Source organism: Hyphopichia burtonii (genome assembly GCF_001661395.1).
Source record: "Hyphopichia burtonii NRRL Y-1933 unplaced genomic scaffold HYPBUscaffold_8, whole genome shotgun sequence".
Taxonomy (NCBI): domain Eukaryota; kingdom Fungi; phylum Ascomycota; class Pichiomycetes; order Serinales; family Debaryomycetaceae; genus Hyphopichia; species Hyphopichia burtonii.
In genome coordinates, this window is record NW_017963735.1 from 1 (window position 1) to 27,072 (window position 27,072).

General features: G+C 33.7%; 16 protein-coding genes and 1 non-coding gene across 17 annotated transcripts; 5 read left to right on the forward strand and 12 right to left on the reverse strand.

Annotated features, from left to right (window-relative positions):
* Window positions 1–565: 565 nt before the first annotated feature.
* On the forward strand, window positions 566–1,710 carry HYPBUDRAFT_153935 (uncharacterized protein). Its single transcript, XM_020221811.1, has one exon. It carries the CDS (start codon window positions 666–668, stop codon window positions 1,530–1,532), a length of 867 nt encoding a protein of 288 aa, XP_020074084.1. The 5' UTR covers window positions 566–665; the 3' UTR covers window positions 1,533–1,710.
* A 52-nt stretch (window positions 1,711–1,762) lies between these two features.
* CUE5 (ubiquitin-binding protein) lies at window positions 1,763–2,880 on the reverse strand (the record flags this gene model as incomplete). Its single annotated transcript, XM_020219866.1, has 1 exon — window positions 1,763–2,880. The coding sequence occupies exon 1, from the start codon at window positions 2,843–2,845 to the stop codon at window positions 1,763–1,765; it is 1,083 nt and encodes a 360-aa protein (XP_020074085.1). The 5' UTR covers window positions 2,846–2,880.
* Window positions 2,881–3,146: 266 nt separating this feature from the next.
* HYPBUDRAFT_153936 (uncharacterized protein) lies at window positions 3,147–3,529 on the reverse strand. Its single transcript, XM_020221812.1, has one exon. The coding sequence runs from the start codon at window positions 3,464–3,466 to the stop codon at window positions 3,296–3,298; it is 171 nt and encodes a 56-aa protein (XP_020074086.1). The 5' UTR covers window positions 3,467–3,529; the 3' UTR covers window positions 3,147–3,295.
* A 193-nt stretch (window positions 3,530–3,722) lies between these two features.
* Window positions 3,723–4,094, reverse strand: HYPBUDRAFT_143842 (uncharacterized protein; the record flags this gene model as incomplete). Its single annotated transcript, XM_020219867.1, has 2 exons — window positions 4,033–4,094; window positions 3,723–3,952 (listed from the first exon to the last, which is right to left on the reverse strand). Exons 1-2 carry the CDS (start codon window positions 4,058–4,060, stop codon window positions 3,723–3,725), a joined length of 258 nt encoding a protein of 85 aa, XP_020074087.1. The 5' UTR covers window positions 4,061–4,094.
* Window positions 4,095–4,435: 341 nt separating this feature from the next.
* On the reverse strand, window positions 4,436–4,880 carry HYPBUDRAFT_153937 (uncharacterized protein). Its single transcript, XM_020221813.1, has 2 exons — window positions 4,773–4,880; window positions 4,436–4,714 (listed from the first exon to the last, which is right to left on the reverse strand). The coding sequence occupies exons 1-2, from the start codon at window positions 4,813–4,815 to the stop codon at window positions 4,533–4,535; spliced, it is 225 nt and encodes a 74-aa protein (XP_020074088.1). The 5' UTR covers window positions 4,816–4,880; the 3' UTR covers window positions 4,436–4,532.
* A 116-nt stretch (window positions 4,881–4,996) lies between these two features.
* Window positions 4,997–5,068, reverse strand: HYPBUDRAFT_t168. The gene has a single exon. It is a non-coding gene; the product is annotated as a tRNA-His (tRNA).
* An 820-nt stretch (window positions 5,069–5,888) lies between these two features.
* On the reverse strand, window positions 5,889–7,268 carry BIO32 (Bio32p; the record flags this gene model as incomplete). Its single annotated transcript, XM_020219033.1, has 1 exon — window positions 5,889–7,268. The coding sequence occupies one exon, from the start codon at window positions 7,266–7,268 to the stop codon at window positions 5,889–5,891; it is 1,380 nt and encodes a 459-aa protein (XP_020074089.1).
* A 4,167-nt stretch (window positions 7,269–11,435) lies between these two features.
* Window positions 11,436–12,392, forward strand: BRG1 (GATA-type transcription factor BRG1; the record flags this gene model as incomplete). Its single annotated transcript, XM_020219046.1, has 2 exons — window positions 11,436–11,739; window positions 11,863–12,392. 2 exons carry the CDS (start codon window positions 11,436–11,438, stop codon window positions 12,390–12,392), a joined length of 834 nt encoding a protein of 277 aa, XP_020074090.1.
* A 2,767-nt stretch (window positions 12,393–15,159) lies between these two features.
* On the reverse strand, window positions 15,160–16,318 carry HYPBUDRAFT_158605 (uncharacterized protein; the record flags this gene model as incomplete). Its single annotated transcript, XM_020222388.1, has 2 exons — window positions 15,160–16,249; window positions 16,284–16,318. The coding sequence occupies 2 exons, from the start codon at window positions 16,316–16,318 to the stop codon at window positions 15,160–15,162; spliced, it is 1,125 nt and encodes a 374-aa protein (XP_020074091.1).
* A 245-nt stretch (window positions 16,319–16,563) lies between these two features.
* On the reverse strand, window positions 16,564–17,758 carry MET1 (uroporphyrinogen-III C-methyltransferase; the record flags this gene model as incomplete). The annotated part of the gene is made up of 1 exon (XM_020221814.1): window positions 16,564–17,758. A coding segment is annotated over exon 1 (1,084 nt), but the record flags the coding sequence as incomplete, so codon positions are not given.
* Window positions 17,759–17,972: 214 nt separating this feature from the next.
* On the forward strand, window positions 17,973–18,152 carry HYPBUDRAFT_114749 (uncharacterized protein; the record flags this gene model as incomplete). The annotated part of the gene is made up of 1 exon (XM_020219064.1): window positions 17,973–18,152. A coding segment is annotated over one exon (180 nt), but the record flags the coding sequence as incomplete, so codon positions are not given.
* Window positions 18,153–18,651: 499 nt separating this feature from the next.
* Window positions 18,652–19,869, forward strand: HYPBUDRAFT_114720 (uncharacterized protein; the record flags this gene model as incomplete). Its single annotated transcript, XM_020219060.1, has 1 exon — window positions 18,652–19,869. One exon carries the CDS (start codon window positions 18,652–18,654, stop codon window positions 19,867–19,869), a length of 1,218 nt encoding a protein of 405 aa, XP_020074094.1.
* Window positions 19,870–19,914: 45 nt separating this feature from the next.
* HYPBUDRAFT_114151 (uncharacterized protein) lies at window positions 19,915–20,439 on the reverse strand (the record flags this gene model as incomplete). The annotated part of the gene is made up of 1 exon (XM_020219023.1): window positions 19,915–20,439. One exon carries the CDS (start codon window positions 20,437–20,439, stop codon window positions 19,915–19,917), a length of 525 nt encoding a protein of 174 aa, XP_020074095.1.
* Window positions 20,440–22,368: 1,929 nt separating this feature from the next.
* On the reverse strand, window positions 22,369–24,468 carry SCT2 (bifunctional glycerol-3-phosphate/glycerone-phosphate O-acyltransferase; the record flags this gene model as incomplete). Its single annotated transcript, XM_020219055.1, has 1 exon — window positions 22,369–24,468. One exon carries the CDS (start codon window positions 24,466–24,468, stop codon window positions 22,369–22,371), a length of 2,100 nt encoding a protein of 699 aa, XP_020074096.1.
* Window positions 24,469–24,763: 295 nt separating this feature from the next.
* HYPBUDRAFT_229292 (TRAPP complex core subunit) lies at window positions 24,764–25,538 on the reverse strand. The gene has a single exon (XM_020223129.1). The coding sequence runs from the start codon at window positions 25,363–25,365 to the stop codon at window positions 24,787–24,789; it is 579 nt and encodes a 192-aa protein (XP_020074097.1). The 5' UTR covers window positions 25,366–25,538; the 3' UTR covers window positions 24,764–24,786.
* Window positions 25,539–25,748: 210 nt separating this feature from the next.
* HYPBUDRAFT_150427 (uncharacterized protein) lies at window positions 25,749–26,186 on the forward strand (the record flags this gene model as incomplete). Its single annotated transcript, XM_020220273.1, has 1 exon — window positions 25,749–26,186. The coding sequence occupies one exon, from the start codon at window positions 25,749–25,751 to the stop codon at window positions 26,184–26,186; it is 438 nt and encodes a 145-aa protein (XP_020074098.1).
* A 69-nt stretch (window positions 26,187–26,255) lies between these two features.
* On the reverse strand, window positions 26,256–26,979 carry HYPBUDRAFT_13221 (uncharacterized protein; the record flags this gene model as incomplete). The annotated part of the gene is made up of 1 exon (XM_020219473.1): window positions 26,256–26,979. The coding sequence occupies one exon, from the start codon at window positions 26,977–26,979 to the stop codon at window positions 26,365–26,367; it is 615 nt and encodes a 204-aa protein (XP_020074099.1). The 3' UTR covers window positions 26,256–26,364.
* Between the last annotated feature and the right edge of the window lie 93 nt (window positions 26,980–27,072).

The following is a 27,072-nucleotide window of genomic DNA, read 5'->3' on the forward strand; positions in this document are numbered from 1 at the left end:
TGTCCTATATCTTAAACCTAAGACTCCCACCCTTATTTTTTTTTTTTTTTTTGGTTTGTTTGTTTCTGTTTATTTTGGTTAAGGTCACCCTATTTGTATTTTGTTATTGTTACTGTTCTTTTGTCTTCCAAAATTCCATTTTCCATTTTCCTTCTTAGTTTCATATCATTTTTTTGGCTGTTTTGACCCTTTTTATCTCCTCCCCCCTTTACTACATCTAAATTGTTTCTTTTTTTCAGTTTATTATACTTTTTTTTTTTTACATTTTTCACTCCTCTTTTATCGTACTACTTGGTTCTTCTGTTCATTACCAATTCCTTGACTAATACTACTCAGATTAATCATCTAGTAGTAAACCCAGCCATCTTTCATCATATTCCATCACTTTTTCACAAAACTTCTCAATTTTTCATTTTCAACCGTTGAACAACCGTTTGGTTAAGACAGAATCCTTATTTCTAATTAAAACTCATTAACTTGAGTTTTCATTTTAAAAGTAATACTCATTGATTTGTGTATTTTTTTGTTCTTCTCGTTAATTGTTTATTATCAATATGGCTGCTAGTTTAACTGAAGTTAAAATTCACCCAAAGCGTAAAATTTCAGAATTAGATGACATTACCAATAGTAAATATAATTCAAATGAACCTCGTCCAAATAAAAAAATGGCCAGTGTTAATGTCATTAAAGATATCTATTTAAAAGAAGATTACCAATCTTATAAAAAATCATCTCACGTTGAAATTCAACAACGATCTCCTTCTCCTTCAGATCATTCAACCTCTTCCTCTCCTCCAAAACATAGACAAAGAACAAAATCAGTTTCTTTTGAATTATCTCATAATAAACATTATGAAAATTCCCCTTTACTTACTCCAAAAGATGATGATGATGATGATGATGATATTATAAACCTTCCTAATGATAATGACTTGATAAATTCTAATGATACAACTAATACTTCTAATGATTGTAATCCTCCTCCTCCCTTTTCAACTTCTCCTTCTCCCGGTACTTCTATCTGTGGTAATGAAATATCATATGGAAATAAAATATCAAATCAAAATATATCCGATTTAAATCAAAATCCCGATTATTGCTCACTTACATCTTCCCTTAATCTACTTGAAAATAATAAATTACAAATTGAAAATGAAATTATTCAATTATCAAATCTTTCAAACAAAACCAAATTAAATAATTCTAATATTGATGAAAAAGAAATGTTGATTAATTTTTATATGAAGTTAATTAATAATGAAACAAATTTACCAAAACAACATCAAATATTGAAAAGTCCAATTATTAATTGGTCAAAATATCATTCAGGTTTAAAAAATGTTAATCTCGATGATTCAAATATTAAAAATATTAAAAATTTAAAAAATAATTCTTCAAATTCAAATACTTTGTTTAAAACTTTAAATGTATTTGGTAATACAAATAAACGGGCTGATCAATTATCTCCACCTCCTGGTGTTGGTGGAAGAAGTATTGGATCTAAAACTACCGGGAAATCTTGTGGTAAATAATTTTTAATTTCCTTTTAGTTTAACAGATTATGATTTCTTTCTTTTATCTTTTTTTTTTCCTTCTTATTTTTCTTTCGTTCTCTTTTATATTTTGTTCCTTTATAGTTGCTTGTTTTCCGTTCTTTCCATTTTAGTTTAATATCATACATACATTTATATAGTTTTAAATCAATTTTACGAGTTTTAATTTATTTAATTAGTTAAAAAAAAAGATAATGTATAAAAAAAAATTATTTCTTATTCTTTGTATCATAGTTAGAAACACCAGTATCTTCATCTTCACTATCAGTTACTAAAAAGGCATCTGAATTAATTGGCACATCTGAATTCAATGGTTGCCATTTATTACCACGGGTAACATTTTGTTCTTTATTACGATTTGGTAATGAAGGAGCAGAATCATCATTATTTGATAAATTTATACGATTATGGAAATCACTTGATAAAATTTCCGGATCTTCATCAAATTTATTTTGATTTCTATTTTGATTATTGTTTTGATTATTATTTTTGAAAGAAGATCCACCTAAAGCTCCAAATAATTGAGGTTTTGATTGATTTTCATTATCATTTGCTCCTTGAAATTTTTTAGAAAATCCACTAACCCATCCATTTAATGTACTTCTTGCTTCTTCAATACCTTGAGTAAAAGATTCTTTGATTTGATCAAATTCATCTGGGCTTTCATCGTCATCATCGTATCTACGTTGTTGTTGTTGTTGATTTGATCTTCTTTGTCTTTCTTGATGTTTTTGTCTTCTTTTACGATCTTCTTTTTCAAATTCTTTTTGTAATTGTCTCGCTAATAATTCATCATCAGTTAATGTTGAATCAGGCTTGGATTTTTCATTTATTGGTTGAGCATTGACTTCAATAGTTGGTTTAAAACTTGGATCGGATATATATAATAAAGCATTAAAAGCAGGATCTAAATTACCTTGAGATGCAATTATAACTGCAGTAATTAACTTATCTTCAATATTAGGGAATGCTTCCTTTAAAGTCTTTGTCAATTGAGAAGCTGGCGACAATGGCCTTGGAGGTGGTGCTGGTGGCGGAACTTCATCATTGATTGGAACTTCATCAACCTTTTCTTCAGTTGGCTTTGGTGGTAAAGCTGGTGGTGTTTCCTTTAATTCTTCCTTATCGTCATTAATTGCTTTACTCTCTTCTCCCTTCTTTTCCTCTTTTTCCTCCTTCTTTTCCTCCTCCTTCTTTTCCTCCTCCTTCTCTTCCTTTACCTCTTTCTTATCGTCGAAGTCTACCGGTTCAGATGATACAACGGTCAATTCTTCTTGCTTTTTTGGTGCCATTATCTGTCTTATCTGGAGTCAAGGTGTTCAATCACGCGACTAATGAATATCAATTGCTGGTTCTTCTCGATTAAAATATGATTACTTCGTAAGCTTATCCTAAATTATCAAAGTAACCTTGGTTTATCAACAGGTTTACCTCCACATAATTGCCCTTTTATTTTGTTACCGTGACTTTTTTAATTAAGTCTGAGAATTACGCAGCGCCTGTGAGTAAATCAAGGCATCCGATAAAAAAAAAAAGTATATAAAGAGCAGAGTGCTACTGAAAAATCAATTTGTTTAAGTCTTTTCTTCTTTAGATAGATAATGCCTCTGAAAATATGCTAGAGCTTTATAACATATTCACTATTGGTATAGAGTGTGGACAGCGGAGGAAGATTGAACTAGCCAGGTACTTATGATTTAGACCATTCCGTTAGGAATGGATATACTGTATTTAATCTTGGATTAAATATGTAAATCATCGGTTTCACAATTGTAGATATAGATATTCTTACTCGTGATGCGTGTGTCATTTATGATACCCGTGATTGTATGCTGTATGTGTATGATACCCGTGATTGTATGCTGTATATGTATGATACTCGTGATTGTATGCTGTATATGTATGATACCCATGATGAACATGTATGATATATTTTTATATTTGAATGATATTATGTGTGAAGACATTAGTTCTTCTTACAGTGATTGACTATCGAAGTTTTAAATTAATTGAATAAATACATAATGAAAAGAACATGGTTCATAAAGATGAAAGAAAGAAAAATGCTCGTGAATGAATGAAAATGACTTGTGTCTATCTTCTATTAATGGTCTGATGGGTATTTTTCAACATTTGAATTGATAATCCCACCAATAAATGTTATAAGGTTTAGTTTTGTAATTCAGATCTTCTCTTTTCTTTAACTTCTTTTAATTCTTGTTGTCTTCTGATGAAATCCAAATTTTCACATTCTTCCCAGGAATGTTTATCATGTTTACAATCAACCGATGAATTGGCTGATTGTCTTATAAGACATATATGATATAAAGAAAAGTAAGCAGCACATCTATCTCTCCAACGTAATGGAACTTTATATTTTTGTAAATCATCTTCCGAAACTATAATAGCAAAGTTAGTACTCTTTATTCAATCAAAATTCAACAGAAAAGCTTGCCGAAACATCAGCATGGGTACATACGAAGAGGTGGGAACTTGGTAACTGACATTATCAATGCTATTTCTACCTTAATTAATACTACCAAGAAGAACTCAAGTAATCAACGACTTTTTCTAAAACTACGGCCAATGAAAATTCTCAAAAAAAATTCAATGTAAGCAAATTCCCCAAACAAAGGCCCATACACCTTAATTAAGTGAATAATTCGGTCTACGGAGTAGTTAAATTAAAATTTTTGTATTATACAAAGTTGATAAATATATATATATATAAATAAATGAATAAGTGTAGAAAAATCTGACTTTTGGTAAGAGGAAAGAAGAAAAGGGAAGAACCGGGTTGGAGATGGAAAATGGAAAATCAAACTAGTCTAAAGGTTTAGATCATTTGTGATAGTAATGCATTATGACTGTTATAGAGCTAGAACAAATTCGTTATTTCATTCCTAATCTTCAACTGGTGAAATGCTATGAAAGAAAATCTAATAAAACAAATAAGATAAAAAGTATAATAGTCTTCAACTAAGTATGTTTATCAAGTCTTTCTTTTAATAAAAGATATTGACATTTGTAAAATTCATCTTTAGTCTTGTTACAGAAAGAGGTTCCCTTGTCAAGACATTTATAATAGTTGATCAAATGAGATGAACATTGATCTCTATGAAGAAATGGAACATCATGTTCATCTAATTCTTGTTGGGAGGCTAAATTATCTGGTTAGTATTCGCTTTGTTATTTATCTTCTTGTTTAGAGCAACTTACGGATTGGAGGGTATTCGTATTTTTCAGCAGGAGCAGCAGTCATTTCGGTATTGGTTGATAAGCTAATCAGATATAGATTCTAGTCTATTGATTTAAGCGTAGTAATTTAATATTGACCTTATTTCATTGGTTTTTGAGAATTTTCAAATAACTAAAAAACAAAAAAAAAAAAAAAAATTAGTGCCATTATCAAATGGCCATATTAATTTGGATGGAAAAAAGATTGCCGTTCCCAGGAATCGAACCTGGGTTTCTTCGGCCACAACGAAGTGTACTAACCACTATACTAGAACGGCTTAATATATCTTCTTGGAAAATGTGGGTTTTCCGAGTTGGAAAGAATATTAAGGGCCAAAATTTAAGGTAATTGCAAAAAAGTTTTCAATTCTTTGCTTTTAAACCACCAATCGTAAGAACTATTCACAAAAGTATCCTACTTATCTAATTCGTGAATGATATCGGAAAAGAAGGTTTTTAAAATGGTGTAATTCAAAATACAGATATGCGATTTCAACACAGGGGTTAATTTCTACAGCTTTCCCACATTGTATTCAAGAGTCCTAATAGCTCAATGTCGTTAAATAAAGTGCTTTCTTTGTTGGAGGATTGAGAAATTTCATATTGGTTTTAGAAGTCAAGCTATTAGTAAAATAAGAGAACGAAATTCTACGGTACGTAGAATACTGTATTTCTAAGATACGATATCGAACTCAAACGTCACTGAAGGGCTAATAACATCCAATGCCCAATCCAATCTACTCATAGAACCTGCTTCACAAAGCTGGAAGTAGCCTGTTTGAGCGCATAGCGTGGTCTATTAGTTTTTTTGTATATATATCTAACGTTCGTTCAGATGGATTTGTTCAACGGTCTTGTAAGAAAAGCTGCGGATATCCAAATTACTGAAAAACAGTGATCGATAAATCCTGTCATTGAGTAGGCATATGGTAGTATAAGCGTGCTCATTGTATTTTGAATTGCAATTAATTAATGGCTGCAAACCTTACCTCGGGGAAGCTTCGCATCAAAGGTTTTTACAATTAGAAGGAATAGAAGGATATAAATTTGGCTAGAATACACTTAAGGAATTGAAAGAAAATAATGCAAAGAAAAAATCTAACTATGGAGGTACTTATTTTCACAATCTTGAATAGACTGAGCAATAATATTAGTAATTGTTTCAATGAGATCTTCAGATACGTCAAAAGAAGGGGCTATTAAAATATGATCACCATAGTGTCCATCAATAGTACCGGATCCAGGATAAACGGCTAAACCGTTACTCCAAGCAGTTTTTTGAACCCGATAACCGTATTTCACGGAAGGATCAAACGGTTCCTTGGACAATTTATCTTTGACAAATTCAATTGCCCAAAATAAACCTCTACCTCTAATATTACCAACAGATTTCAAATTTTGGAGCTTTCTGGAAAGGCATTCACCTAGATAATTACCCTGATTTTTAACATTTTGTAATAAGTTATTTTCTGAAATGATATCTTGAACAACGTTTGCAGCAGCACATGATAGAGGGAATGATTGATAAGTATGGCCATTATTAAATGCGGAAGATCCATTACTTAAAGTTTTTATAATTTTATGACCAATGAAAATAGCCGATAAAGGAGCGTATCCACTGCTAAGTGCTTTACCAGAACATGTTATATCAGGAACAATATCTTCTTGTTCCCAAGCGAAAAACGTTCCTGTCCTTCCTGAACCACACATAACTTCATCAAGAATTAAAAGTACATCATATTTATCACAAATTTGTCTTATACCTTTAAAATAATTTTTTGGAGGTAAAACACAACCAGCGGTAGCACCAACTATAGTTTCCGCAAAGAACCCAGCAACGTTTTCCGGTCCGATTTCCAAGATTTTAGATTCTAATTCATCAACCAATCTTTTAACGTAATCATCAGTTGACTCATGTTTTAATTTACCTCTATATTCATTAGTATCACTTATTTTATGGAAATCCGAGTTTAAAATATGTTCATAAGGTGCTCTTCTGCCCTTATGGCCCGAAAGTGATAATCCAGCTAAGCAATTACCATGATAAGACTGATTACGAGAAATAAATTTGGTCTTTGTAGTCAATCCACGTTCAAAAAAATATTGGATAGCCAACTTATAAGCACCTTCACTAGCTTCACTACCAGAGGTTGCGAAAAAAACTTTACCAATCTGATCATGATAGTTTTCCAAAAGCTTTTCTGCTAATATTTCCGATGGTGAGCTAGTATATTCGAGCGTATGAACGTAGGTTAAACACCTCAATTGGTCGGCCATTCGGTCTATCACCGTTTGGTTCAGATGCCCAACCGATATAACGGCAGCACCACCACAAGAGTCGAGGATCTTGGTCCCATTCTGTAAGTATAGATAAGATCCAATGGCCTTCTCGACCAAATGCGGAGAATCATTCAAACTTCTATGTAAAAGGGAAGAAGAAGAGATCTTCTCTTCAGGATATACTTCACGAACTGTCATAAAACGAAAAAGCAAAAAGGCGAAAAAAAAAAAACACACAGACTTAGACTTTCTTGACGGAAAATTTCTTCAATTGCATTGCAAATATGGATCCTTTTATTTCCCAGACCAAATCTCCTTTCCAAAATGAATCCCGAGAAGTAGGTGATGCAATCTTCTTTCTTCCTTTTTTTAAGTAGTTTAGGTTTGTCTTTTTTTTTTTGCGTCCGCGGGTTTCGCGTTTCGAATTCGCATAAAGCTTTTGCGCCTCCGGCACTCGCCTTTCCTTAAACGGATAAGCGAAATCCAATAGGAAAGAGCTTTCGATGGTTAAAGGAAATACTTGTAAAGGATTGCTTCCTTCTTAAGGCTACATTGGGAACTAAAGTTATCCGAATACAATAAAACATCATCCACGCAGATGCCTTTAGTTGGTACCTTGCGCAATTGCGGAAGATGCTTTTGGAGTTATTTATTATGGAATTATAACTGACAAAGTTAGCATCTGGCTGTAGTTGACCAGACAAGATGTGATATCATAATAGAAAGACCAAATATGAAGCTGAATTATAGAAATCACCAGATTTCAAGGTTACGAATACCCTTTATCGGCCTATGCTAATTCTTATGATTGTCATTGCGACTATATGAGGTTAGGTGGAAATGACTGCAAATGACGGCAAATGGCTGTTAACAACCGCAAATAGCAAAACCATTAATCAGAAAGCCTCTGGTTATCCGAGATCTACATTGTTATGTTATCATCTAGCATATCAAGCTATTATCTCATATGGGGATTCCAAGCAGCACTTTGGGTAAAGCTGTGACCCGAAAGCCGAAGAAGGTGTAACTTAGACTGAACATAGTAAATCCGGAAATCTGGCATCGAAAAGCGGAATTGATTGTTGGAATTATCTAAATGGAATCTTCTTTACATGATGTAAAAGAATCCTTCAAATTTTAACCATTTGATTCAGGTGTCAAATATCAGATCCTGTTGAAAATTGAGTTTTTAGTTCATGAGATTAAATTTGAGGTACAGATGTTTTTTTTGATCTTCTCTTCTTCCTCGATTCTGTAATGTAACGTTACCTTTATGAAAATCTCAGAGAATCTAGGATGACACAGATAGAGGCAACACTCAACTTGAAATTCGAATACCCATACGAACATATTAATTTTCTAGCAAAGTTAAAGCTTTTTTTTTTTTTTCCATATATGTTAAAGTGATGCCCACTTTGATAAGCGGATACAAGGATGTTGCCAAAGCTTCAGTAATGATCTCAGATTCATATGCGTTTTGGTGTTCCAAGTCGGTTCAGTAGCAAATGAAATAATCATAAAATAAAAAATTGAAAGGAGAAAAAATAAAAAAAAAAATTATTAGGCTTAAACCACACGGATGTCGGTCAGTATGGTTGGCCTTCATTGCCGACTTACCAAAAGGGAATATTGCGTTTTGTAAATTTTTTACTCTTTCCTGCAGTAACGATTCTTTTCTATTTTTATCTGCTAAAAGTGGGCACATTTTCGAACTCGTAAAACTCACTCTAGTGTTTATTTGCTGAACGTTTTTAATGCCCGGTAATAAACTTTCAAGTACGGCTTCCAAGAGTATCGAACAAAACTCAAAATATGTGTTTTTCATTGTAGCTTTTAATAATATCGGGGAATCAAGAGTTTTTTTCGAGTCTTATAATAAAAGAATTTACAAAATAAAGAAAATAGCAAAGTATACCTGCAATAGAAAAAGCCTGGAAACCTTGAAGAAAACACTACGCTCAACTCCCAATCGCCTTGATTGCTTGTCCTACATCAATTAGATATTTCCACTCATTCCAAGGTAAATCTGTTGAGGACGCGGCTTGCAGCTTGAGTTTTGTCAAGTAGGGTCTGGTCTGGCTAGAACTGTATCTGACATCGCTCACGTAATAACAACTTTTCGTTTCTTTTATCTTTGCAGTTTCGATTTTCGAGAATCTATCAAAGAGCAAAATGTACAACCAAAAACGTAAAGAGAGATGTCGGATTGGCCCGGACGTTGGCGGATAGTCCTAGCCGGTCCCAGATTAAGCCCGGGTTAAGACGCCCCGCTCCCAGAACCACCTACCCAAAACGGCCTTTTCCCCGGTATTAACGTCCAGAGCAAGCCAAAATCGTGTTTCGGCGGTAAAAGACTGGGGGGAGAAGAGGCTTCTTTGCATGAGCTATTAACACGCGCAACTCGTGCAGCAATGCAAGTCATCACCCACAAGACAGTTCTCGCTTATACTTGACCTGTCTGGGAAATGATGTAGTTTTCAAAGTCAATCTAAAGGTATAATTGACAAAAAATCAATTTGAAACTTAGTGGGGGAGGCTGCTGGAAGCTTAGGTAATTCGGAATCACATCTCTTACACTCATCTCTTATACATCTCTTATCCTCGTAATGACAAATCGCCTAGCCGCAAAATGACATTACATCTTTTGCCAGGACAGATTCTATACATATTCTCTAATGATATAATATACACTCCCGATGAAACGGTTCAATACGTCTTCGTAATGGTTTCTCAACAATAAAGTTTACTCTGATCATCCCCATTTCACTTAATCAAATCCTCAATTCTATTGTAGTTGCAATAGTTCGCAGTGGTTCAGAGGTTTTCCGATGCTGGGTTCTTGATTGTTCGCTTTCTTTGCTCTTTTAGGTGAACGTAAATCAACGCTAATTGAGTCGTGATGAGTTGCAAAATACCTCGACGGATTTTGGCCACGGACCAGAGTCCTCGGACTTATTATCGGACATTCTAGCCCGGATATTCACCATCGGATATTTATGCTCGGACTTACTAGTGTATCATAACGTTTACCTTGCTTACGATAAAACTAGTCAACCTACGTTATGACAGAACTGCAATGTTATGTAGATAAGAAGAAGGATCAAATGATTGGATCAGAAAAGGCTTCTACTTCAAGCCAGGATGACTATCCGGAATAACCAGCTTCACTAAAAGCGCATCATTCAGATCATTCTATATATCAGCAACAACCTTAGAGAATATCACCATGTGAAATCCTCGAGCAATCAAATTCCCTCACTATGTAAAGTGAAGCCACAGTAAACCATGTGTTGTCGGAAGACTAAATGAAAGTAGTGGAATCAAGTCTTTAACTTCCCCCACAATCTTCTCTATTTCCCCGGAAAAAAGGAGGGGGGTCGGCCGTAGAAAAAAAAAATAAAAAATAAATAAAGGAGCAAGATGTACGGGTCGGGATTCAATCTCGAGATAAGTATCCGTACCTCAGCATGCTTCCAAAATTAGCTTCATCCTTGCTATCATCTACGCTGCTTTACTATTGGCCCAGATCATCAAGGTCGAAGGGGTGATGCCTTTGTGACCGAGGCAGATGGTAATAAAGGAAGATAATATTATTATCAATCTGTACTTATCAGCAGATATTATTCGATAGAATTATTTTTTATTTTATTTTTTTTTTTTTACGTTTATTTGATTGAAAAGCGCAAAATTTTTTGTAATCAATAAAGTTGTCTAGACTGCTTCTTCTTATTAGTTAGTTTCTTATGTTAGTGTAAGTATGTCCGCCTAGTGCATGCATCTACGTTTGGCTTGAAACAATACCCTGCGATGCACTGGTAATACGCGCATCTGCATGAAGTGAAACAGTATATGTTTTTTTAATGCTCTCTAAGTTTTTGAGTGTTTTCCAGTGTTTTTGAGTGAATTTAAGTGTCTTCTAGTGCATAATAGAAGAGTCGCTATTTTTGATTCATTCCTGTTATGTTTGGAGGGTCCTGTATTTGTAGATTTGTGTGCATCCGGCTAATTTTATGTTTTGTACTTTAATTTATTTTATTTTAATTTATTTTTTTTTTTTTGTATCTATTATAATTTTCTTAACCGGTTAAAGCTATTGAATAATTATAAATTGATTATCATTAAATGTCCCCTTCTTTTCTTTTTTCTCGATTGGGCCTTTGGCGTTAATGTACAGTTAACTATCATTAGCTCGTTAAACTTTGGTGATATCTTTTTTTATACTCAATAAAAGAAAGTTATATAAACCCCCCGATTTCCTACGTCAAAACCTTTTTCATAAATTTTTTTTTAACAATCATCGTTTATTTATTACTCATTATTTATTTTATTTATTGGTTTTTTGCAGATATATAATTTTGGTTAAACATGTCTGCTGCTACTTTTACTAGTATTCCTTCCATTTCCAAGGTTAATTCTATTTCATCGAATACTTCTAATAAGATAAGATTGCCTTCTATTAGTGAATTAACCAGCAATAAAAATATATCAAATTCTCCAAAATCAACAACATCTCCAAATGGTTATTCTTCTGTTGGTTCTCCGAATGAATATAATTTCAAGTATTCAATTAAACCATTATCTAATGATTATATGTTAACTAATGCATCTACATCTGCAAACGTTCAAAAATTACCTTCTCCTACCTTACCTTATGAACAATCTAATCAAAGTACGCCTCCACATCAACCAAATCCACAACCACAACCACATCCACAAGCTGCACATCATCAGCAACCTCCAACTCAACAGCCACCTTTTTATTATCAATCTCCAATTCAATTGGCTCCCCCAGCTAATAATTCTCCAATGCATTCTAATCGACAATCTCCAACCTATTATACTCCTGCTTATTACTATCAACATGCTCCCCCTCAACCTCGTGCCATGTCATTTCAAGGTGTTCCTGCTACTGCTAATGCTTCTAACGGGTCTGCTGCTGCTTATTTACCGGAAGTGATTAATAAACCAACCAATAAATGTCATAGATGTGGTACTACCGAAACTCCAGAATGGAGAAGGGGTCCAAACGGTGTTCGTACCTTGTGTAATGCTTGTGGTTTATTTCATGCTAAATTAGTTAAAAGAAAAGGTGCTGCTTTTGCTGCTGAAGAAGTCTTGAATAATAAAGTCTGTAAAGGTAAAAATGGTCGTAGAATATCAATCAAAAAACAAATGTTGGATGATAATCATTTGAGTCGTCCTCAATACCAATCTAATCCAATAATGGGTCATCAACCCCATATGTTACCTCCTCAACCTCATATGTTACCTCCTCCAATTATAAATCCAGGTTACTCTAGCATTCCTTTATCTCATAATTAAAAAAGTAAGGGTTGGTGAATGAAAATTACATGATAATGCTGTCTACGTTCCTATTTTTCAATTCTCTAATAATAAAATTATATAAACTTTTGCCTAATAATTTTAATTTTCATTTTAATACTAATTTTAACTCATCAATCTTTTATTACATTGTAGATTTTCTTATTTTAAATTATTCAATCTTGATACAAGCCTTTATTTTCCTCTCTTCAAAATATCGCTGACCGCCTTATGTGCTAACCTGCCTTCTGTTTCGTTATATATTTCCCTCGATGTTTTTATCGCTGACTAGACATTTTTTTATTATTTTAAAGTATTCATAGAGATTTGGCTAGTTTAAGAAAACAAGACAAAAAGCAAATAGCAAATAAAGCTAACTGCAAGCCTTCTTTTAGAGGAGAACATGTTGACTCCTGTAAAACAATGAATCCACCACAACCAATAACAATCCAGTTTCTTATAGTTTAAACGATCCGTATTATTATTGTTGCAAATAATTGACATTGCTAGTAACGTAACCAAGACAATTATTAAGCACATACAAATTGTAGAAAAGAACAATCTTTGTTTATTAATCCAAATCTATTCAATCTTAGCTGTTGCATAAACAGACAAAAAAAAAGAATCTCGAACCCTACTTTAATCTCCCAATTACAATTCTATTTTCCACTGAATATCCGGCATCCCCTCTTTTAACTAAGCATTCCACTTTTCAAATAATCACCTTGCCGGACGCATGAAGCCATGAAAAGAAACAAAAAAGGATAAAAAAAATATTATTGGTTGGCGACATTTTCCTATCATCATTGGCCCACTAATGCTATTGGTGGTCATGACCAATGAGTCCTCAATCAAACAAGGAACAGAAAACGGATCTAAAATAAGTTTTTATTTGTGTATCTTATTATTGTCCATGGTTGAAGTATCCTTGTCCTGAATAAGCGATTTGAAATTTTAGCTTACGTCAAAATCAGACTACAATACCCTCACCCACCCTCACCCACCCTGATCCACCACCCTCACCCACCCTGATCCACCACCCTGCAGTAATGGGAGACACGAATCATACTCAAGTACACTTGACGATATTAATCGACAATTTCTTTCTTTGTCTCTCTTGAATGATTGTGAGAAATTTAGTGATATCTTATGAATGTTACATCTTGATTTGTAACCAGATGCTTTTCTCGGAATCGATTAACGGTGAACAATGCTATCTCTGACTGTTGTTGTTTGTCTATTATTGGTACAAAACAAAATCGCACTTAGTCGAGTACCATGCCACAACACCGATCAATAGTAGATGAATTTTTCTATTGATAACGAAACCACTTCCAATTGACTATTTCATCTTAATTAAATAATCTTGAATCTTATAATAACTTGACTTTGTCTTTTCATTTTTTATTTTTTATTTTTTTTTTGCATCTATTTGATTGTATACTTTGTACAACCTTACCAAGTCGCTCCGGTTTTTTTAAGAGACTACTGTGATGGAACCTCCGCTAACACTTCTCTGGAGTATGTATTACTTGATAATCTAGGTCCACTAATTATGTTACATTGCTCCTATGGTACATACTCTTTGAGGATGCAACATACGTCGACTGCCGGATATCAATTTGCGAGACTCAAAACAACATCCAAACATCCACAGAAAACGGCGGCGCTGAACTAACAATCAAAATTCAATCACCGTTTTTATTTTTTTGTTTTTTTTTTGTATTATTTGTTTTCTCACCTTTATTTTTTATCTCGATCTTTTGTTTGTGTCAGGAATTAACTCTCCATCTGCACAAAAGCTAAGGAAATGCGCATGCACGCGGCATTCTAAAAAAATGCATGTTCCCTGATCCTGTACACAATTCTTTTCTAGAACATAACCTAGAAGAGAAATCCACAGGAAGAGGGTTTTCCCAATGGACTAACTCAAACAACTTCTATACTTTATTAATATTTGTGTAAGAAAGAAGAAAAAAGATGGAATTACCTAATTGAAAATCCAAAGTCAAGTTGGTGGAGTATTCGTACCACACACAATAAAGAAATATTATCTTAATCAATCTGGTTAAGCACCAGATGTATCTATCTATTTACCGATATAATCTCATCTGCAAGGTTCCACGAGTAGATGAGTTGGGTAAATTCAATTTTGAAACTTCGATTGGTGAAAGGTCATCATTTTAGTTCGAAATGCTTATCAAGGCAGTAAAATAAAAGGTTTCAGGGCGACCTCTGGTGGATTAACTGGGAATACTTGCTATTCTTTCTACTGCCGATCGGCCTGAATTGATGAAGTTAAATCCTATTACATGACATAATAAATAAAAAGAAAAAAAAAAGACAAAAAGCAAATGTGTAAACAGCCATTTATTGATTTCAGTAAGCATTAATTATTTGTGTTATAATTACTGTATGGAACATATTGACCAGTCTTCTATGACCTGATATTAAGCTGTAAGGAAGTGTAAAATCTTTGTGATTCAATAACAGACCCAAAAATTCATCCCGAACGACAATCAATTTTTAACAACTTTGCTGAATCGTTGCCGTTTGGTTGTTGTTTCGTATTCAAAGGCACACAGGCGAAGACAATATAATGATAATTCAGTAATAGGGCTAATAATAAAAGCGCATTTACCCTTTGGAAGGACGTATTAGGCAATTGACAAAAAAAAAAAAAATCGTAAAAGATTAAAAACCAGGATAAGAGCAAGTCCCAGGCTTTATGAGCTTGTCAGCAAGCCTAGTAGTTTGTATTGGTTAATTAGTTATACCCATTTTTCAGTAAAATTTCCTTAACAGAATCATAAACGTTGTCAAAAACACCTGCGGTTGGTCTAGCTACTATATGGTTCCAGTCATCATCTTTAAAGACTCCAGTTCTTAATAAGATTGATTCCCAACCATTCTGATTAGCTCCTTGAATGTCAGAGGCTGGGTTATCACCAACCATATAAATTTTCTTGAAAGGAGAATTGGTTGGAGTTTCATTCAAGTTTGGCAAAGTCAAATCATTAGCATCATTTACATCATTTGCAATCAATTTATTTCTCCAATTAATCAAAACTGAATGGGCAAAATCATATTGAATCTTGAATGGCTTACCCATTATAGTGGATTCTAATTTTTCATTGTGCTTTAATTGATTCATTTCTGAATATAATGCTTCAACTGTGATTCTAAAGGCTCCCTGTCCAAATCTAGGTAATGGATAATCATTGGCCCATACAAAATCATTATTACTGAATATGATTGGAATAGATGGTTTCTGACGATCTTTGCCGTCATCAAATGGCCTTTTAGTACCAATTAATCCTTCAACCGAATTAAGAATATCACAAACTATTTGTACATCGGTGCCTGCATCTCTTGGATCATTAAATATTAAAACGGCTTCAATTGGTTTGGTTAAATCTATATCTGGTTTTGTAAAATTTTCAATTTGTTCTTTTGTATATCTATGATGTGGAGAAATTGACGGTTGTTGGCGAATTATATCTCCTGGTGTAATAACTTCTTTAAACCCGTATTCTAATGCAACATATCTTGCCTTATCTTCGGGCCCACCAACAACCATCACTCGATTATACAAGTTGTTTTGAGCCAATGCTTTCATTGGGGTATGACTTTGTACAATTTGTGATGGGGATATTGGAATATTCAACTCTTTAGAAATAAACTCAACTCTAGATTTTTCACTAACTCCTCCTCCGTTAGTTAACAAGATATATGGAATCTTATTAGTGTTCAATAATTCTAATGCTGGTTTAGCGCTTGGAATTGCCTTCTTACCTCTTAGCAATACTCCATCAATATCAAATACAAAAGCAACTTCATTCTTAATACCATTGGTACTTAATCTTCGGGTACCACTTCTTCTAGTGTAACTATGAAATAAGGAATTCCTGCATTGGGACAAACATCTTGGAAAGGTTCCAATAATCAATCTACGATTAATTGAGATCATTCTATAATTATAATTCTTAATTCTTTTGATTAGACTTTATACTACTTTCAAATTTAGTTATAAAGAACATTTTTCCTTAGGCATTTGATTCCGTGCGGCCTCGCGTTTCGGGTCTGGTTATTGCCCGTTTTGCAAAGAGTCGCTTTTTCGGCACGTGATGAATTCCGCTTTACGTTTTTTTGGTTTAAAATTGCAGCCAAATTGAAGTATTTATTTTGAATGGATATATACAATAGAATAAATAAGAAGAATTGAAGGGTTAGGTTATGAAAGTGTCTGGAGGTGGGGTGGCAGCAGCACCATCCACCGAAGGTTGTATAAAGTTGGTATCCTTTTTAATTGAGGTCGAGGCTAAAGAAATGAATTGATTCAAATTATCATTAGTATAATCATAACCTTCTTCGATGATCCAGCCTTTTTCTTTTAACTGGTCTTGCTCTTTAAAGATGACTTCACAGGAGTATCCAGTGACCAATAAACCAGGAGGTCTTGAGCCACATGCTTCCACTGCTTGAGCAGTCTTTGATAATGTAGTTCTGATCACTCTTTGATCGGGACAGGAGCTTCTCTCGATGATGGCCACAGGCAAGTTGGGGTCCCAGTTTTTGTCATCAATTAACTTTGGAATTAAGTCAACTATACGATGTAAAGCCATCAAGAATACTGTGGTTCTTGATTTAACAAAATCTGGTAAGTTTGGTAATACCCCACGGCGTCCAGTACCGGTACAGATTAAAACTTGATCGGCAACATCACGGTGAGTCACTGGGATATTTGATAATACAGGAGCGGAAAGTGCAGAAGTTATACCTGGTAAGACGATCGGTTTAAAACCATGGTTCATGAAAAAATTGAATTCTTCACCACCCCTACCGAAAATGTAAGGGTCACCTTGTTTTAAACGAACAACTTTTTCACCGTTCAATAAGCTTTCTAAACCAATTGAAAGTAACTCTTCTTGCGCCTTTTCTGCATTCCCCGGGAATTTTCTAGCAATGAAAAGTTTAGTTGATTTTTGAGGGATTAAATCAAGAACTTGTTGAGGGACTAATTTATCAGCCAAAATCAAGTCCGCAGAGTATATTTCTTGTAAAGCACCAAGAGTTAATAAAGAGACCGAGCCAGGCCCTGAACCAATTAAAGAGATGGTACCCTTTTTATTTAGTTTGGTCTTTTTAGTTGCGGGTTTCTCTTCATTCAAGTCTTTATTAGCAATTTCAATTTTATTATGTTTATAAGCCTCAGTTAAATCTTCAATTGATATATCAGCTAATTTTGATAATGGGAAGTACTCGACAATCTGGGATAACCATCTTGATCTTTGCAATTTTTTCTGTTCTTTGGACATATTGAATTCCTCAACCAAAGAATTAAATTTATTGGTATTGATAGCATCATCATCATTATCCCCAACTGTATGATTTTCAAGGCTGATATTGTCTTCATTTTGAATTTTTGTACGAAGCTCACCTATTTTATTACAAACTTCACCAATATTACTTGGTAACTGTCCAATTAGTTCTCTTTTGATTCTGGAAGCTAATTTACAACCTTTACCCAGAGTAGTAACACCGAATTTAAAGTCACCATCTTGATAACTAGAAAGTAAAGTGAAAGTACATAATTCCGGGCTATCTGAAACATTAATTGGAATTCTTAATTTACGACATTGCGTTGAAACTTCAAATTTCAAATCATCTTCAGCTATTGGCAATATTATAAATACCTTATCCACGATATTTTCAACTTCGGATCTTCCTCTGGTTATTAAGTCATCCCTGGAATACTGATCACAAACAACCTTGATCTTGCCGTCATTTATTAAATCCTGTATTATTGGTGAAAAAGTCTTGATTTCATAAGTTGTTGAACCATTTATTAATATTATAGGAGTTGCCCCGGATTCAATGATTGAATTAAGGCGTAGATTGGTTATGCTCGAGCTATAGGTGGATCCATTGGTTATTATAAGGTGAGTTTCTCCTCCACAATTCATCGCAGCTAATATCGTCATTTTTCCTCCTCTATGGAAGCGTATCTGGAAAGATATAAATGATTGCAAATGAAATCTAATATATATAATGATTTTTTTTATTCATCTCGTTGATTAGCTCAAGTCACGTGAGATAAGAAATCACAGGTGTACGGAGGTTTAATTTGATGTACGGATCTCTATCTATGCGATGGTCTGATGGCATCGATGGGCCGTTTTTTATACGATTTTTCAAAATTTCAATAATTTTCAACATTTTCAGTTCTCCTTTTTATTTCATACAAGACATTAGCAAGATGGCCAAAAGACACTTAGGGTTAGGGAAGGCAGCCAAAGAAAAAGCCAAGAAGCAAAAAGTCGAAGAAGCCGCAGAACCCAAGGAAGCATCTAATGAGCTTACTGTTGAATTGAATGAAGAAATTGATGCAAATGATGATTTTGGACAATTGAAAGCGTTATGGAAGACATACGAGGAAAGCTCCAAGGAGAACGAGTTGGTTGTGAATGGGATAATACACGAATGTGACCGAATGTTAAGAAATGATACTGAAGGAAAGTTGAACGATGAATTTCATTCAATATACGCAAAAGCATTATCAAGTTTATCAATATACAAAACTGAAGATAAGGAACAAGTCAAACAATTTTTTGAAGCATCATTAGAAAGAATTGAACTTGGATTAGAAAAATATGCAGAATCCATCAGTTTATTATTTGCCAAAAGTAAGATATTAATTGATAGAATTCCTTTATTAATTATTAGTCAATTAACTAATGATAGTAAATTAACAAAAGAAAACAATGTTTCAAAATTATTAGATGAAGCGCTTGAAATATATGAAGGAGCTGAAAAGCAAGCTATTGACAAGAAACAATTTGAATATTTTAATAGAGAAAATCTGGAAATATTACAAGCACTTGATGATTTATTAGACATGATTGATAATTTTGGTAAAGAAATTATGGAAGGAGAAGAAAGTGACGAAGAAGATGGCGAAGCCGAAATGGTTTCTAATACATTAAATGAAAAACATCCATTAAATAAGATTAGACAAAGTGATAAATATAATCAATGGTGGAGAGATCATATATTAATTTTCTATCAAAATTTACCAAAAGAAACCGATGAAAAATTAGTAATTGATATTTGTGGTAGAATTGGCCAATCATATTTATTAGAAGCTGAATTACCAATGAATATATATACTACAATTAAATATGATGAAGATAACGAATTACAAGAAATTGAAGGAATGGATGAAAAATCAAGTCAATTAAAAAGTCAAGAATTAATTAAATTAGCTATTGAATATTTAAGAAAAGCCCACGATTCAAAAGAACCCGATAGTTGGGTTAATATTGCAGAAGCCTTAATAAGTTTAGGTAATTTATATGAAATTGATAGTAAAGAACAAGAAGAGAATTATCAAGAAGCGGAAAAAATTTTGCAAAAAGCAAATAATGCCACTAATGGGAAATATGAAGATATCTTAGAAAATTTATTAAATAATTAATAAAATTTTGATAAAGGAGAAGTGAAATCATTAGGTCTATTAGTTTTAAACTTTACCTGTAATGGTTGATTCAGATTGTAATTTCATTGCATTACGTTCATGAGCATTATTTTTACAATATTGTAATCCATTACATAAATGATCTTCTAATAAACGATGTTTGGCACAGAATTTACCTTGACAATGTGAGCAATCACCAACCATTCTCAACGATGGCGAATTACATGACTTGAAATGACATTTATTTGTCTTTTTCTTTTTTTTGGGAACTTCTTTACTAGTTAATATTTCGTCACTAGTTGAAGTTGGAGATAACTGAGTTGGGGTATCTGATCCATTACTCATTAAAATAACGGTATTCTCAGTATCTTCTAATAAACCAAAATCTTTTAACAGCTTTTGATAAGGTGATAATTTAACACCATTTGTAATCAATTTAAAATCCGGAGGTAGAGAAGTAAATGAAGGACAGGCAACTTTGGCTGAATTTCTTAAATCTTCAACGCTTGAATTATGAGGAATAGTTACTGAATATGAAACTTCAGTTGATAATCTAATAGTTACTTTCATTGGTAAAGAAGAAGAAGAAGAAGAAGAAGAAGCTGAGTTTTTTGATAACAGCAAAATATCTTTTTGCCACTATCAATGCTCACTCTTCGTCATTCATTGCCATATTTAATAACTGACTACACTAATTAAATACCTACATGGCCCGTCAGAATGCTCAAGCCCATGGAATGGGTGATGTGAAGGCCACGTAAGGTCGATGTGAGGGCCATAGGCCAACATCTCAAGCTATCGTCAAGTAGATGTAAATGCAAACTAAATATCATCAGAATGTAAGAGCCCGTGCATCCCTACACCGTATCCGATGGATATCACGGTTGGAAGCATCGTATGATCCGCTGAAACATGAACTGCACTAGTAAGCTATGGTATAAGTAAGTTAATACACAAGCAGTCTAAGAAGTGTTTTTACTCTAAGTAGTACTCTAAGTTGTACTTAAAGTTGAACTCTAAGCACTCAAATACTACTCCAAGCAGTACTCAAATACTACTCCAAGCAGTACTCAAATACTACTCAAAGTAGCACTTTAAGTCCTGGTCTGAGTCCTAGTCACTATATACCCAGTAGAGTAGTAGAGCAGTAAATAGAATACTGTAAGTAGATATTATTGTGAGTAGGCACCCTGCTGTAAAGCCTAAAGAGAATGATTCATACTCAAATTAGTACTGAATTAGCAACTTTACCCAAGGAAGGAGTCTGCTCACATGTGTCCCAAGTTTCTATGTCTCAATCAGCACAATGATTCAGTAGTCAAGTTACTCTAATAAGTATTCAGTAGTCAAGTTACTCTAATAAGTATTCAGTAGTCAAGTTACTCTAATAAGTATTCAGTGGTCAAGTTACTCTAATGAGTATTCAGTAGTCTCTAATAAGGAGCCAAGTAGTCAGTAGTGAAGTTAAATCAGTAGTCAAGTATTAACTCAGTAGTCAAGTGACTCAAATAAGTAGTCAGCTCTAACCGGTCCAGAAGCATCTAGCAGCACTCATTACTCTAAATAGAAGTATCTGAGTGAAGGTGCTGGATACTCAAGTAGGTAACGATACACAAAGATCTACTGTATTTACTGCATTCCTTGCATGGAACACCCCCTGGTGTAGAGGTTTATCAAGATTGAGTTCATGATACTTGAGACGTCAGTCAAGGCATTTATTCTACATTCGGTATATCGTTAATCGTTTATTCGTTATCATAAATCATTACTTATAATTACTTCCATGGTGATCGTCTCTTGGAACAATCTTATCAACAGAATAGCCAGTATTTCTTTTATGGATAGGAGATGGTGGATAATGGGTCTGTTTAGATTTATCCACTGCAGCTTGAGAACTTGTAGCTTTTAAATCAGTGTCTGCTGGGATAGGAGTAGCATTAACGATACTTATAATCGATAAAGTTAATAATCCGACTGATGTAAATTTCATATTTTCTGTGGATTGAAGGTGATAGTATATAGTGGTTCTAGTAGCAGTGGCAGCAGCAGTGGTGGTAGTAGTAGTGGTAGTAGTAGTGGTAGTAGTGGCAGTGGTAGTAGTGATGGTGGTAGAGTAGTGAATGTATAGTTAGAAATTCAATAGTTTATATACTTTTTCAGTTACTCAGTCTATTTCCATATCCAGTATTAATTTTGTGACTGAGATTTTGTTGCGCCTCTCCATACATTGAATTTCATCACTAGTCAAACCTCCTTCTGGGGCTAAACTCTACCCCTTGCACTATTCTATCGTGTTGTTTAATAAATAAGTTGTGCTGGCAGTGTTAGTATGGCAACAAGGTTCGCACGATCCTAACCTCGTGTAAAGTATTTGTATATCTGGTTATACGCCATGTTGGGGCAATGTGCTGTGATATCCATTACACGAAACACGACAGTTAGTTTAAATGTATATTTAGCTACATAGTGTTAAAGACCCTGTTTATTAATAGTACCTTTTCAACTTCTTCTTTTCATCATGGCGTTTCTTAGTTTAATACTAGCATTTTCATTTGGCTTATCGATATCTTCAATTTCGGATTCGGATTCGGATTCGTGTTCATGACTTTGTTCTTCTTCTCCTTCTTCATCGTCTTCTTCTTCGTGATTGGTAAATGGATCTAAAAAGTTTGCGTTTGAGAAAATTGGAATATCACTTAAATTGTTCAAATTAAATGATTCAGTCTTTGATAAGTTTTTATCGAATTTAGGTCTTGTTGAAGGAATTTCATCTTCTGAACTTTCTTCAATTTTGAAATCAGCGTCTTCGATATTATTGTATCTTTTGTAAAAATTATCAAAATCTTCAAAGATTCCTGGACCGTATTTATTACAAAATTTTGTAACTTTATTTGATAAGATTTGACGATTTTTTTTCAAATCTTCAATCTGTTTAACATCTAAGTGATGGGATAATAATGAATAAACCAATGGTTTCAAAGATTTATAATAATCAACTCCAATTTCCCCAATTCTTAAACTTGCATACGTAGTTAATACCGACCAACAATAAAATATAATAAATAATAGCCATCCATTAATATTAGTATTAAAATTATGTTTGATTATTAAAACTCCACAAATTGACCAAAAAATATATAACATTGGAGCAATTCCTAACGCAACCATAATCTTCCAACTACCTAAAACATCTTTTGCTTTAATTTTGACAACTGATCCTTCTAATGCTTCTTTTGCCTTTTGTTTACTGATTTTTCTTGAAATGATGAAAACCGGCAGAAACATTAAGGCTCCTGGTAAACTAAGGATGAAAAATAAAACAACTTTAAATAATCGATTACTGAATATGATAAAATTTTCAAACCGATCTGAACTAGTGATTTTTTCAACTTGATGATCATGTAATCCCAATCTCATTAAGTTTTTATTATATTCACTAACCAGTTTTTTCATTTCAATAACGTCAGGATTTTTAGAATACTTTTGATATCCTTTAATCAATCTTCGATTCATTTCAACAACTAAAGGTAACGGAATCAGTTCTCGTTTGGACAGAGTATATAATCTTCTTGCGGCTTGTAATGCCATTAAAGTATCATAATCATCACATAACACGGTAACTTCTCTTAGTCTTAACGTAATTAAATCTAATAATCTCCCAACTTGAGTTCTGGAATCTTCTTGATATTTTAATCCATCTTCTTTGCTAACCTTAATTGCTTTACCGAATTCAATGACGACTCTTGAACGAAACTTATGAGGATGGAAATAATTCATTCCAACTGGTATAACATTAATCATTTGATTTGGATCAGAACTTTTGGCCGCTGCTCCTAATGCCATAATAGCAACTCCTGGTTTTAAAGGTAATAAATCAGGACGATCATGAGAGCCTCCTTCCGGGAACATCCCCAAAACTTTACCAGCATTTAAATGATCAAAAACATTTTGGAAAACAACGTTATTATCAATATGAGGGGCCAGTCTAAATTCAGTACCATTAGTTAATAATTCAATAACTTTTGAATCCTTCAGTTTAATATCAAAAGGTTTACGTAATTTTAACTTGGTGTCACTGAACACTTTTTCAACTTGAGCATTTCCTAATGAATCTGGTAAACCAATTAAACCTTTCTCCATACAATTTTTAGTGAAAAAAGTATCTTTACCTTCAACAATTAAATTACAGTCATCATTCTCATCTTTGGGATATAGATTTTTGATAAAAATCTTACCAGGAACTGGTTTGAGTAAATCTTGAGCTCTTTCAACCGGAATTGCACTACACCATTTTGACATGGTACCAATAAATTTTCGACGATAACTTTTAGCAGCGACTAAAAATGATATTCTACGATTTGAATATTCTCTAACAATTGACATTACAACCAAAGGATCAACAAATTGGTTATGATGAGGAGCAATGACAAATACAATCGGTCCTTGTTTAGGTATATTAAAAGTTCCTCTACTTTTAATATCTCTGAAAAAAGTATGTAAAACTAAATTGAAAAACCATAAAACCAAATCATAAGCAATAATTCTTAATATTTCACCAAGGAAGCTGGATTTATGGATTTGAGTTAATTGAGGTGGCATTGGTGGTAATCGATCTTCATGGGGGGTCGTTGTATGAGGATCAGCTATTTGATAAAATCTCGAAACTGGATTAAACGAAGAATTAGGTGGTTGATCAACTGGGTTCTTAGTGATATCATCCTGACTGGTATTAGCCGAGGAGATCATATTGACTCTTACTGTGTTGAATTGTTTCTTATTGAAGATTTAATTGAAAAGAAAGGAAATTGTTATGGGGTCATAATTTTTTCCCCAAAAATGCACTTTAAGCAAGCATCTGATCTACAAATAATATAACGTATATAACGTATAATACAGATATATATTTCTATATAAGAATTAATCTTCACCAGCAGGGACCTCATCCTTTAAGTATTTATTTAGTTTAACTCTGAGTTCAGTTTTATCGTCTCCTCTCAAAGTATCTTTCAAAAAATAAGCATCAACGTCAAGTTGAACCATTTGTAAACACCCTCTTAAAATCCCACATAATATTTGAGAATACCATAACTCTTTAGTGATCTTGTTATCATTTGACAATGGTAGTTCTACAAATTCAGCTAAAGGATTATCGTAAATGATTAAAGAGAATGATTTCCCATCGTTTGACCAATTTTCAACCGTTGGTATGATATTAAGAAAGATTTTGAATCCAATTTTCGATATCATTTCTGAAGTCTCTTTAAATGATGAACATCTTTGAGTACCGGTTTTAGCCAAGTACTCTTCAATTAATCTTAATCCAATGTTATATCCCATTTTATCTAATTGATTATTCACCTCATGATAATTATTATTGAAATCCCTACACAATTGGGCAACCAACGACCCATAGGTTAATGTGAACAACTCCGAGTTGATTTTCTCAACGTTATTCTTCCATATATCATCTCCAGAGTATCTTGATGCCTTAGACATGTTTGAGTCGATGCAAGGTATGCTGTTATCTTGCACCAGTGAAGAAAAAAAAATTATATAGTCATAAATAAAGATCCGTACCTTTTTATCATATATCGAGATTCGACTAGTTTCACCCTCGGAAGTCCACCACGATCATTTTTGCAACCACTATATTTGTCCATTTGCTTAACTCTGTTCTTCGGGTTGGTTGATTGCCAAGCACTTATCTAGAGCTGAGTCACTATTGCATTGTCATCTGGTTTGCAATGACGTAAAGTGAAGGTTTGGAGATGGAGTGCATGTATTGGCAAAGACGGGCCAGAAGCGTAGTTATCCATGATAATTAAAGGTAGAATGGTGAGTATATGACTTGGTTTGGGGATCTATTCCATTATACAGTAATGGCCGGAGTAAAAGCAAACCAACTGAAAGGACACCAAGTTAAGGTTACTGGTAATTCACTCAAAGTAACAGGAGATGGGTTGAAAGTTCATGGTAACTCTGTGAAAGTTTCAGGTAACGCAATGAAAGGAAACCAACTGAAGGTTTCGGGTAACGCAATGAGAGCTACTGGGGATTTAATGAAGGTTACTGGTAATTCCTTGAAGGTGAGTGGTGGCGGAATGAAGGTTACCGGTAGTGGAATGAAGGTTTCTGGTCAACAACAGATTAACTCTGTGGATGTTCCAGGAGGTTCGGTGGAAGTTCATGGTAATCAGCTGAACGTCACTGGTGATGGAATGACGGTCACTGGTGACTCGATGCAAGTTAGTGGTGACTTCCAAAGGAAAGGAATCTATTGTATAGTGATATTGTATAGTGATATTTGTATTGTATAGTGATATTTGTATTGTATAGTGATATATGTTAACTTAATTGTATAAACTATGACCTGTTATCCTGTAGATCTGGGAACTAAGTTGACAATAGTTAGGTCTGGTTACTGTAGTATATAATCTGTTCCCATTTATAGCAATTACGAAGTTGACGATTCTCCTTGAACTTCATCTTCTTTCCTTAGTAGAATTTAGTTCGTTTACGATTACGTTTACGATTACGGTTACGATTACGGTTACGATTACGGTTACGGTTACGATTACTTTTACTTTTACCTTTCAATTCCAATTCACTCATCCATTTCCTGTGTGATAATCCCATTTGAGGCATATCACGATTTCCAGTAATCTTAAAAATCTTCTCAAGAGGATGAGGGCACTCGACTCCATCAGTAACAGCAAGATAATAATCTTCTTCTAAACCCATAATGTAATGCCTTTTAATCAAATTCTCATCTAGCCAGAGGTTTAACGAAGTATAACCAACTTTTGAAGCAAACTTTTCATAGACATTAATTTTACCGAGCAACTTCTTGGTATACATATTGTATTCATAAATTGAATACCGTCCTTGATGTAAATTATTCCATTCCCTTCTTAAAGTCAAGCCATAATCGGAAGAAACGTATCTTCTTACAATTGATTCACGAATTCTATGCCATGAAGCATTTTGATATGAAGTTCTTGTTAGCCAACGTTCAGCTTCTCCCTTGAGTAAAGACAGTACAACCCAATATGGATTACCATAGTACTTAACGGTTCTCTCGATAATATTATCGACGTTAAGAATCCACATCATTAAGTTTTGTGGATTAGCCGTCTTACCTGGTTCGTTTCCATAAAAGAATTTAATAAAACTTCTAAAACCTATTTTATATTCCCCACGAGT

Bases quoted from the DNA above. Each gene is read 5' to 3' on its own strand.
- HYPBUDRAFT_229292 (XM_020223129.1), bottom strand. From the start codon at position 25,365: ATGTCTAAGGCATCAAGATACTCTGGAGATGATATATGGAAGAATAAC.
- HYPBUDRAFT_153937 (XM_020221813.1), bottom strand. From the start codon at position 4,815: ATGACTGCTGCTCCTGCTGAAAAATACGAATACCCTCCAATCC. The intron at 4,715-4,772 runs GTAAGTTGCTCT...CAGATAATTTAG, and splicing joins ATACGAATACCCTCCAATCC to CCTCCCAACAAGAATTAGAT.
- HYPBUDRAFT_153935 (XM_020221811.1), top strand. From the start codon at position 666: ATGGCCAGTGTTAATGTCATTAAAGATATCTATTTAAAAGAAGATTAC.
- HYPBUDRAFT_153936 (XM_020221812.1), bottom strand. From the start codon at position 3,466: ATGGGTATCATACATATACAGCATACAATCACGAGTATCATACATATA.